This window comes from Phacochoerus africanus, chromosome 6, assembly GCF_016906955.1.
Source record: "Phacochoerus africanus isolate WHEZ1 chromosome 6, ROS_Pafr_v1, whole genome shotgun sequence".
Classification (NCBI taxonomy): Eukaryota; Metazoa; Chordata; class Mammalia; order Artiodactyla; family Suidae; genus Phacochoerus; species Phacochoerus africanus.
This window is the reverse complement of record NC_062549.1, coordinates 92,129,009-92,140,517: the sequence shown is the minus strand read 5'-3', so window position 1 is coordinate 92,140,517 and position 11,509 is coordinate 92,129,009. Positions and strand designations below refer to the sequence as shown.

At 40.2% G+C, this 11,509-nt stretch overlaps 1 protein-coding gene and 1 non-coding gene across 2 annotated transcripts; one reads left to right on the top strand and one right to left on the bottom strand.

Annotated features, from left to right (window-relative positions):
• Window positions 1–2,339: 2,339 nt before the first annotated feature.
• On the top strand, window positions 2,340–6,068 carry LOC125129486 (T-cell surface glycoprotein CD1a). The gene is made up of 7 exons (XM_047784219.1): window positions 2,340–2,468; window positions 2,689–2,877; window positions 3,179–3,445; window positions 4,120–4,398; window positions 4,618–4,896; window positions 5,234–5,324; window positions 5,502–6,068. Exons 2-7 carry the CDS (start codon window positions 2,817–2,819, stop codon window positions 5,542–5,544), a joined length of 1,020 nt encoding a protein of 339 aa, XP_047640175.1. The 5' UTR covers window positions 2,340–2,468; window positions 2,689–2,816; the 3' UTR covers window positions 5,545–6,068.
• A 3,318-nt stretch (window positions 6,069–9,386) lies between these two features.
• On the bottom strand, window positions 9,387–9,820 carry LOC125130178 (small Cajal body-specific RNA 2). Its single transcript, XR_007135678.1, has one exon. It is a non-coding gene; the product is annotated as a small Cajal body-specific RNA 2 (non-coding RNA).
• Between the last annotated feature and the right edge of the window lie 1,689 nt (window positions 9,821–11,509).

The window sequence follows — 11,509 nt, the reverse complement described above, 5'->3', positions numbered from 1 at the left end:
TTGGTAAAAACAGCATCATAGAATAAGCCGTTGTATTTAAATTAGCTAAAAATTTGATAATTAAGATTTCCTTTGTGGAGATAGGATGTTAAGGATAAGGCATTGTCACTGCAGTGGCTTGGGTAGCTGCTGTGGCATGGGTTCAATCCCTGGCCTGGGATCTTCCATATGCCATGGAAATAGCCAAAAAAAAGAAAAGAAAAGAAAAGAAAAAGAATGGATAATTAATGCTTTCAAAGACTGTGGTGAATTACAGTTATTTTATCTTTTATGGCAAAATTGCTGTATAGACAATTTGTTGTGTCATAAATCTGCTTGCAGCAAAGATGTTTATGGCGAAAATACTGGATATGATTTTTTAATATATAAAATATGGAGGTTGGATTTTATAATTACTTTTTTTGACTGTAAATTTATGAAATATGATAAATTATGTGTTTTGTGTTCGATATCCAGGGTAAGAGCATCAAGAAATGACACTGTAGTTTCCTTACTGTGCTTAAGAAAAAAAGTCTATTGAGTGTGAAAGGCGGAAAAGAAGAGTAAGATAAATGTTTGCCCCAAGAGACACTTACCCTCCCCCAAAAAGAGGGGTGTATTCCATCTGAGTTCAGAAGAAGGTATTGCCACACTTGTTTGCTCTTTCAGAACATTAAAAAAAAAAAATCTCATTTCCTTTTTAGGTAAAACAGTATCATTTCCTTCTTGGAAAAAAAAAAAAAAGAAAGAGCGGTTCTTATCATCTGCCTATTTGCACATCTCTGCTTGTCTGCACAACCATAGACACATAAAGATTCATGTCTTGTGACTCTGAGGGCACCCACAACTCAGAACCACAAGTGCACCATTCAGTGTTGCTCATGATATAGAAGGACATGCAGTCAGAAAAACTTGGCTTTTCCACAAATCCACAATCCACAAATAAGCAGTTGTGAAATTTAGTGTCATTTAACTCACCCCTTTTCACTTCATTCTCAAAACTGAAAAAATTAATAATACACACTTTTTTAAGCCATTTTGGCTGCCCTGTGGCATGCATCTGGAGTTCTTGGGCCAGGGATCAGATATGAGCAATGCTGTCTCCTTAACTCACTGTGCCAGGCTGGGGATTGAACCTGCATCCCAGTGCTCCAGAGACAATCCCATTGTGCCATGGCAAGACCTCCAATAATACCTACTTTTAAGGTTGCTGGGAGAATTGAGATACTTTATGTTGGCAGACAGGAGTTACTGTAAGAATAAAACCCAACTGTTGATTGCTCTTATTATTAGCACGGTCCTTGCACATCTAATACCTAAGAGAATCAAAGAGATGACTCCTAAATTCATAAGAATACCAGTTGAAGAATTCAATAAAGGTAAAATCTCACACACATTTTAGTTTTGTGGACTCACAGTGTCTCTTCAGAAGCCCTGGAACAACTCATAGACTGAGCTGTTTAAAAGTGGCCAGAACCACTTCTGAAACTGACCCAAGCTCAGTTATCTTTGAGAATTTGAACTCTTCTTCAGACAAGGGGCAATCAGATCAGAATGCTTTTTTTTTTTCATCATGACCTAAAAAGAGATCACATTCAGAGACATAAGGGGTCTCAACTAGTGCATATCAGACTTAATGAGCTCTTTGGAAAAAAAATTCAGGGGGCACGAGTAAGGACCCTGATCAAAGCATGGTACAGAGAATAAGTTCAGTTAATATTGTTTCCGTCTTCTCTTTTAGAAATGTGCAGACTACAAAAATCCTTATCACAGTGCGATCACTTTTCATCTTACTCACAGGACTGCATGTAAGCGCTGGTCTTGTGTGTTCTATTGCAAACATTATTTGATTGCCATTTTAAAAAATAGACTTTTTTTAGAGCAGTTTTAGGGTCTCAGTAAAGTTGAGTAGAAATTACACAGCTCCCATACACCTCCTGTCCCTACACACACACTGCCCCCCACCCCCACCATCAAGGTACTCCACGGTGGCACATTTGCTACAATTGATGGACTTACATTGACACATCGTTATCATCCAAAGTTCCTGGTTTACATTAGAGATCACTCATAGTATTGTACATTCTCTGGGTTTAGACAAATGTGTAATGACATGTATTTTTCAGTACTTTTCACTACTCTAAGAATACTCTTGTTATACCCATCTCTCCCATACTCCCTACCCCATAACAACCACTGATTATGTATTGTCTACATACTTGGAGAATTGGTGGCAGTTTATACTGTTTTATGGGCAATCATTGGGACTTCTGGAAACGCTAATAAAGCAACCAATAGAAGCCAGAGATGTGACTGAGGTGGAGTGAGGGTCAGAAAGAGGAAGAGAGTATTTGAAGAAATATTCAAAAAAGGCAAGAGAAGGACAGAGTCACAGAAAAAAGCAGGGGCATGCGGACATTACATAGGGTGCATTAGACATTAGATAGTTTCATGCTTTGATTGTATGAATGAGAAAAAAGGCCTTATAGGTAAATTGGCTTTTCAACACTATATGGTCCATAGCAGATAAACTTGGGGAAGGTGAACAGGATAGTCACTGGTGACAAGGAGAGAAGTTGGAAGCTAGAGAAGAGAGTCAGAATTGGAGGGAACATGAGCATCTGAGTAGGTTGTCCAGGGTTTAGGAAAAGAACACATTTTCATTTCTTTCTTTCTTTCTTTCTTTCTTTTTTTTTTTTAATCCCACAGAGTGACTAAAGGGAAGGTTTGTCTGTTGGTAGGAGAAGGAAGTCAGAATAGAAGTTTTGTGGGGTAGGTTTGTTTAGAACAGAAATCAAAGACAAACTTTTCTGAGAGGAAGAACATCTGCAAATGAAATGCTGTTTCTGCAACTTCCATTGCTCCTGGTTCTCCTCCCAGGTGGTGACAATGAAGAGGGTAAGGACTCTGTTCAAGAAAGTGTGTCTCTGTGTGTGAGTGTGTGTGTGTGTGTGGGGGGGGTGTGTTTCCCCCAACATGGATAGTGAGAGTGTCAGTGTCTTTCCATTCTGAGTATTCCTGATTCCAGGTCTCTGTGCTCTTTCAAAGTTGTATAATATGCATGTGGCCCTGGGGCAGGCAAATGTCTGCTGAGATATCTATGCATCCTTTCTTCCAGACTCCAAGTTTCCCCTCTTTCTTTCTCCATTCTCTCTCCTTTCCAATGCCTCTTCTAATTCTAGTTGTTCTTTTCCCATAGGCTTCCAGGAGCCAATCTCCTTCCAAATCATCTGGATCTCATCCTTTTACAACCGTTCCTGGGAAGAAGAGGTTTGTTCAGCTTGGTTGGGAGAGTTGCAGACTCACAGAGTTGAAGGGAAATCTGACATAGTCATTTACCAGCAGCCTTGGTCCAAGGGCAACTTCAGCAGGGAGGATCTGATGGAATCGGAACATATACTTCGTATGTTTTTCATTAGATTTGTTCAGGCGTTTTTCAATCATGCCAGTCAATGGAAGCTTGAATGTAAGTTCAGCTCTCTCAATAGGGAGTGGGGATATGGTGGGAGCTGTGTGTGTGTGTGTCAATTAGTTTCTTATTTCTCTATGAAACAGCTTTCACTCACTCCTGTCCCACCGTAGATTGCAATCATATACTTTCGGTCAAGGAGTATAATCCAGACCCTGATTCCTTAAATGGTTCAAGACTGGCTACAAACTCCTCTCTCATTGCCTGCAGGCTTGTGCTTTATCAGTGGTCACCTGTGACCACCCCTCTCTCTGGCTTCTGACCAGATGCCCTCAGCTTCCTCACTCTGCCATCGGCTCAAAGTGTGATTTTATCTCTTATTCAATCTCTTCAACAATCTCTGTCTATGCACTCAATGTTACCCATTGCATTCCATTCACCTTAGATTATTATAACCCCCACTCTCTCACACTACCTTTCCTTGTTCTCTTGCCCACACCATTTATGTTGCCTTCTTCAAACACTTCGCTCCCTTCCTAATTGCATTCATCCTTTCCTGACTTTCCAACTACCATCAATTCCCCTTTCTTTGAAGCTCTGATGAAATAAAACTTTGCTTTATTCCCTCAAATCTTGTAAACTCCTTCCTCTGCTTTTATCATCTTTTGGTTCAACTCATTTCATTTTATCTTTTTCACTACCTCTTCTCTATTTACAACTTTCTTCACCAGATCCCTTTGATGTACAGATAGCAGGAGGCTGTGACCTGTACCATGGTGAAACCTCAGTAGGCTTTGTGAGGATTGCTTATCAAGGATCCGACTTTGCCAGCTTCCAGAAGAATTCATGGTTGCCCTCTCCAAAAGGGGGAACTAGAGCTCAGCTTGTCTGCAAACTATTCAATTTGTACCAAGGCACCCTGGAAATAATACAGAAGTTGCTCAGTGACACTTGCCCACGTTTTGTCTTGGGTCTTCTTGATGCAGGGAAGGCAGATCTCCAGCGACAAGGTCAGTCCTGCACCCTCCCTCCATGAATTTTCTGTTCTAAAATTAAATCTTCCCACCATGCCCTTCAAATTTAGGATATGAAGGAGCCAAGAGGAAAAGGGGAAAATGGGTAACAGATTCTTAGATGTGGGAAAGTTGTGTCCCTCTAAACTGACTTGAAGATCTGAACCTCTAAGTCTGCTTTAGAGTCCTCCCTGACTATCTTTCCTGTTCTCACAGTAAGACCTGAGGCCTGGCTGTCCTCTGGCCCCAATCCCAGTCCTGGCCATCTGATGCTGGTTTGTCACGTCTCTGGCTTTTACCCAAAACCTATTTGGGTGATGTGGATGCGGGGTGAGCAGGAGCAGCCTGGCACTCAGCAAGGTGACATCCTGCCCAATGCGGATGGGACGTGGTATCTTCGAGTAACCCTGGATGTGGCGGCTGGGGAGGCATCTGGCTTGAGTTGCCGAGTGAAGCACAGCAGCCTAGAAGGCCAGGACATCATCCTTTACTGGGGTGAGAAAGAACTGGGGCCAAGCTGGGAATGGGAGTGAGTGGTCTTCAACCAGAGCAGGAAAGCCAGATGGAAAATGTGGGATTCTAGGGACTCCAGACCCAAAAAGAATAAAAATAAAGATAAGAAATATGGATGTTGAGAATGAGAGCCCTGGAGATATAGGAAGATGTTGAGGGTTAGATGAAGCATTCATCTTTGAGTTGGGATGAGAGAAGAAATAGGGAGGAAGGAGATTGTTGAGGCAAATACTTGAATAGCAAAGGAAGAGCAGGGGAGTGCAGTAGAGTGGGGTGGGGGATTGGGTTGTAAATGACACCCTTGTGCCCCAATGCACAGGACAACACAGCTCCATGGGCTGGATCTTCTTGGCAGTGATTGTGCCCCTGGTGCTCCTGATAGGTCTTGCATTTTGGCATAGGAAGCACTGGTGAGTTCTTTGTGTCCATCTTTCTTGCTTTCCCCCTAACTCCCCACTTGTCTGCCCATCTTTTTTTTTTTTTTCCTTTCTCTCTCCTCTTTTCTCCTCCTCCCATCTCCCTTCCCTCTCATCTCTCAATTCTCACCTGCACCCTGGGTAGAGTGACTCCCATCTCTTTCTTCCCAGGAAACACTGTGACCCTTCAAGTGCTCTTCACCGCTTGGAATGAGATCCCAGCCGCCCAGGAGCTCAGGGATGTATCTAAACACAGCACAGTCACTCCGTCCTTTCAATTCTCCTTGTACAGCTTTAGTTGTTGTTTATTTTTGCTTAATGATCAATAGTCAACATAAGCTAAATGTGATTTTGCAGGATTTGTTGTTCTAACCTGCATTATGGGACTTGAAAATTCAAAATTTAAACTGTCTATGGCATGATGTCCTAGGGACCTTTATGTCTTCAAAGTCAAGTAGATTATCAGGCTTATATCAGATGTCACTTCCTCCAGAGGTCTTCCCTGATTCACAAGTGGAAGCTGTCTCTGCCTTGACTGATCTCCCACCACATTGTAACAGGACTTTGCTAAAGCTACTTCTCACTTTAGACCCTTTCTTACTATTGTTTAGACTCCCTTTCTCCTAATTTTTCAACCTTCTGAAGAGCAAATTCCAAGTGTTTTTACTGTTTGTATCCTTGGCGAAATATCTTACTTGCATGTAATATGCTCTCAGTAAAATTCTGTGTTAAATTTATGCAAGTTTTATAGCCTTTTAAAAATTATTTTCCTGCCATCTTTGTAGCAGTTGAGATATTTGCTGCTCGTCTGTTTGAGAGTCTTCTCACCTGGTCAAGAGATTTGCACTTTCCTTAGGGATTTCTCTGTGTATGAGGCAAACACAATTTTGCCTCTGACCATTCTTATTATTTAACTATAGCAACCTATTGGTGTGAAAATATTACTCTAAGTATTCTAACAGAAAAAGGAGGGAAGAACGTAAGTCTTTGCAATTGAGGGTGGTTCAAGAACAAGGAACATAGTTATCACCTTGGAGCTTATGAGAAATATCGAATCGTGGACCTCATCTTAGACTTGCTGAGTCATAATCTGCATTTTAGCAAAATCAATAGGGGGGTCACAGGGGCTTTAACATTTGAGAAGCCCTGATATGGATGATGCCTGAGAGATAGTAGTGGGAATGTGTCCCTGAGGAGGAAAAAAGATGGTTCAGAAAAGAGAACCAGAGTGTCGATCCTCAGATCAAGGCAAGGATCTGTATAGAGAACACAGTCTCGCTATTCTGGGTATTGTGTTAGAATCACTGGAAGTGCCAATTTAGAGAAAACTGAGCCATTGCTTCTGGGGAAATACTATATAGATTCCAGTGAGCTTCTGGTCACAACATTTTGGTCAACTAGATTAGGTTCCAGTGAGCTTCTGGTCACAACATTTTTGTCAATTAATGAATACATAGCCTTATTTTATATGTGTTTATATTTATTTCAAAATAAGTTATTTTCTTACTTTTTTCTTTTTTAGGGCCACAGCCATGGCATATGGAAGTTCCCAGGCTAGGGGTCAAATCTGAGCTGCAGCTGCCAGCCTGTGCCATAGCCACAGCAACACTGGATCCGAGCTGTGTCTGTGACCTACACTGAAGCTCATGGCAACGTCGGATGTTTAACCCACTGAGCAGAGCCAGGGATTGAACCCATATCCTCATGGATATCAGTCAGGTTCATTACCACTGATATCCCATTTGTACCACAATGGGAACAAAACAAGTTATATTCATGTGCAATATTTCTTTATAATAAAACACAGCCGAGAAGTGTTTAACCTTTTCTTGACACTGGGTGATGGGATCATAAATGTCTTTGGCTTTCTACCACACAGCTGTGCTGTCCACTCTCCTTTTAAAAGCAAACTGAAAACCCCCCAAAACCCAGCCATTATCTCATGAATCCACAAGTATAGCTCCTTTCCTGTTTCTGGAGCAGCTCCACACACAGATCAGTGAATTTCCTTGTCTTTTCCTGGATCACTGCACTGTTGATCACCAACAGTGAGCTCACAGCCACAACTGTATATCCCACACTTGAACAAACTCATCTATACATATTTGTTCTCTGTGAGGCCTATCCCAGCCTCCTTGCACATAGCAACACTCGACAGCACTTCAGCCTTTTGCTTCAGGACGACTTTAAACACCAACATCACTAAACACTTTGACCTGTTTAGTGCACCATTTTCTGTGTTTCTGTGCCCCTGGTGTTCAAAAGCTCTTGAGTTTAATTAGGTTACATTTATTTAATTTTACTTTTGTTTCCTTTGCCTGAGGAAGAAGATACAAAAAAAATTGCTACAATTTATGTCACATTGTGTTCTACCTATGCATTCTTCTAGGAGTTTCATAGTTTTTGTTCTCACACTTAAATCGTTAATACATTTTGAGTTTATTTTTGTATATGGTGTGAGGAAATATCTAATTTTACTATTTTTTTAACAAGTAATTGTTATTTTCCAGCACCACTTGTTGAAGAGACTTTTTTTTCCTCATTGTATATTCTTGCCTCCTTTGCAGTAGATTAATGGATTATGGGTTTATTCCTGGGTTTTCTTTTCTATTCCATTCTATTCCATTTACCTATGTGTCCATTTTTTGTGCCAGTGCCACACTGTTTTGGTTACCATAGCTTTGTAGTATAGTCTGAAGTCAGGGAGGCTGACACTTCCAACTCTGTTTCTCTTTATCAAGATTGATTTGGCTATTTGGGATTTTTCATCTTCATACCAATTTTAAAATTATTTGTCCTAGTTTCATGAAAAGTGCCATTGGTATTTTGATAGAGATTGCATTGTGTCTGTAGATTATCTTAGGTAGTATGGTCATTTTAACAGTATTATTTTTCCAGTCAATGAACGTGGTATATTTTTCCATCTGGTTCTGTTGTCTTTAGTTTGCTTCATCAGAAACAACATCACATTTTACATGAACATATAGAAATATAAGGATAACACACTCATACACTAGAATTTGCAGAAGAGAAGGGAATGGAGATAAATTAATTAATCAAGTAGCTTACAAAGTCTGCTCAGACCAAATGATATTCATGAGCCATAAATGGAGGACAATAAATAGCAATCTTCATTGAAGATTTCAAAAGCAAAATATGACTCAACAAGGCAATAATTGGAAAATATTCAATGATGCTGTATAGAATAGAGACTGAATTGGGATGTTTCATAATAGGTAATACTTTCTTAGGGAAACACATAATACACAATATTGTGTAAAATAGTTATATATCTAGGAAGAGAATCAAAATATTTGCAACCTCAAAACCCTCTGGCTGAAAATCAAAGCTTTTGTAATCTGCAAAGGCTACGGATCGGGATAAATCTCTATATTCTACCACTGGGTGGCACTAGAGATTAAAATAACATTTCAGCATCTTCCTGAAATTTTAGAAGTATTAAGGTCTCCACATCATCAAGCTGCTTAAATCTGCAAGAACTTGTTAGTTCTAAACATAATCGAAAATTGTCTACAAAAGTGTACATAATATTAAAAATATATCAACAATAATATAAGAATAGAATTCAAGGGAATACATGGACAGTAAAATAAGATGAAACCAAGAAGTGGTAGATTTAAAAATAAAACGTCATGACACATTATATGTAGGCTATTTATGGGTCATGAATTATTAGCGGACTACAAGGTGACTTATACGGGATCAATTATGCATCCCCAATGTGTAGAAGAAACAGACAAATAAGTTGTTCAGGGAAAGTGTCACTATTCCTGGTCCTGAGTCCACAAGGAAATTTCTCCCACCAGTTCTCATAGGAAAGAAACTATTCAGTGCAGTGAACAATGTTCTCAGAATGTTCTTTCAGCATATTTTACAAGGTTCATTGGCCTGTTTATTTTAAGTGTCTCAAAAAGGGAGATCATGTTAGCTGAAAATTAAGGACAGGGAAAGTAACTCTACACAATACGCAGTATCTGGTCCATATGTGCAGCTCTCTCAAGTTCTGGCAAACTCAATGGTAGACTTTCATAATCTTCAGGAATGAGTAGACTCTAAATCTTCCATAAATATTTTTTATTTTGTTTGTTTGTTTTTTAAAACTTTATTTCCCCGCCTCGTCTATTTGATCAATTCATCACTTCTGAGCGCCGGCCCCCATAGGCTGGGCTCCTGGACCTCGGCATCGCCACCGCCCATTGGGCCTCGCAGCACAGCGCCCCAAGACAAGGCTTCGCAGGAGATGAGCTTTTCATTTCGGGTCGGTCCCGCGGGGCTGGAGTCACAACCCCATCAAATAGGACCAAGGCGGCGGGGAGGGACCCGGGCGGGCACACGCCCTCGCCTTGTATGCACTATGCGCACTCACATTCACGCGTCCATTCACACATTTGGCCCGCATGTGCCTTCCACGCAGCACCTCATCACGACACGCTCCAACCTCACCCCTGGCCGCTCTCCCTCCGGTAAATATTTTTTATCTTGGATGAATTTGAATTATTCTTTTTTAGTAGCAAAGACCTTTGGTTGTGTACTCTCACATACGCTTTATGTAAGACGGTTTTCATTATCTGTTAGATGAAGAGCAGCAACTTTAATACTCACTGGAGCTGTAGGTGAAATTTGCAATTGGAAATTTCTAGTAGCTTTTTGAGATCTACTCAAATGTTAGTTTGAAATGTCAGGTTTGCTCCCAGTACCTATCTTTAGTGAGGACTAAGATTCTTCTTGAGATATACTCTAATTTATTCTAATACAGAAGCACTTGTTAGCCTCCCTACAATTCCTTCCATCCCCATATGCAGAACCAACTCCACTTTAGAGAGAAGGCCAGATATGACTTCAGAAAGGGAATTATTTAAAAGTGAGAATGAGTTCTAATATGGTTATAAAGTGTCCTGAGACAAACACCCAAGGTCTTTGAACAATGTTATTTCCAGGGGACCTATTCAATTTATCAACTATACATTTGTGTACTTAGATGAATTGCCAAGTGGAGTTATATGACAGAGACTACTGGGTGTCTCCCAGAATCTACTTTGCACTTTCTCTAGAAGAAACCAACTCCTTAATAATTAGCTGGGAAGAATAAAAGCTACATCTCTTAGGGACCCTTCTAGTTGGTTGTGGTTATATGACTGCAGTCTGATGAATGCTGTGCACAGCTTCTGCAAAGTGGATCTGAGCAGTGGGGGTGAGTGTGCTCAGCTTCTTCCTTTCTCCTTATTGTGGATTAAATGATGCATTTGATGGAAAAATCTCTGGCAACCATCACAGAGAACAGGATGACCTTTGGAAAAAGGACTGAGCATGGTTAAGACCAAACGAAAACAAAGCAAAACAAAAATACAAAAAAAAAAAAAATCCCCAAAGAAAAGAGGAAATCAGAACCAAGTCCCTGACATGATGAAATGCAATAACCCTGAATTGGAGTTCCCGTCATGGCTCAGTGGTTAAGGAATCCAACTAGGAACCATGAGGTTGCAGGTTTGATCCCTGGCCTTGCTCAGTGGGTTGAGGATCCGGTGTTGCTGTGAGCTGTGGTGTAGGTCGCAGAGGGGGCTCGGATCCTACGTTGCTGTGGCTCTGGCATAGGCCGGCGGCTACAGCTCCGATTAGACCCCTAGCCTGGGAAACTCTATAAGCCGTGGGAGCGGCCCTAGAAAAGGCAAAGAGACAAAAATAATAAAAGTAATAATAATAGTAATAATAATAATAATAATAATAACCCTGAATTGCCTACTTCTAGTCTTTACACACGAGAGAGAAACATAACTATATCTTTTTAAAGATATTGTTCTTGTGAATTTTCTGTCACTTGAAGTCAAACTCCATTTTAACTTACCTAGGATATTAGCTTAATCTCAATTTAAGGTTGATATGTAATGTTTAAGGTTGGTTTATGTAACGTTTACCTGTAGCTCTTACTTTTTTAATTGTTTTGACCTATATGGATTATTGATTTTTTGCTAAGGCTCAGTTAAAATTTTGACAATAACACCCATGTTATCTGTATTTAAGTTCTTTTTATCTGTAAATTTTATAAGGCAAGGCCACTCCAAAATTGATAGGAAAAGAAACATGTTAGAAATCAGAGTGAACTGGGAAAATGGCAGCATGAAAAATTTCATAATTCACCTTACTGTGATAAATTCAAAGTA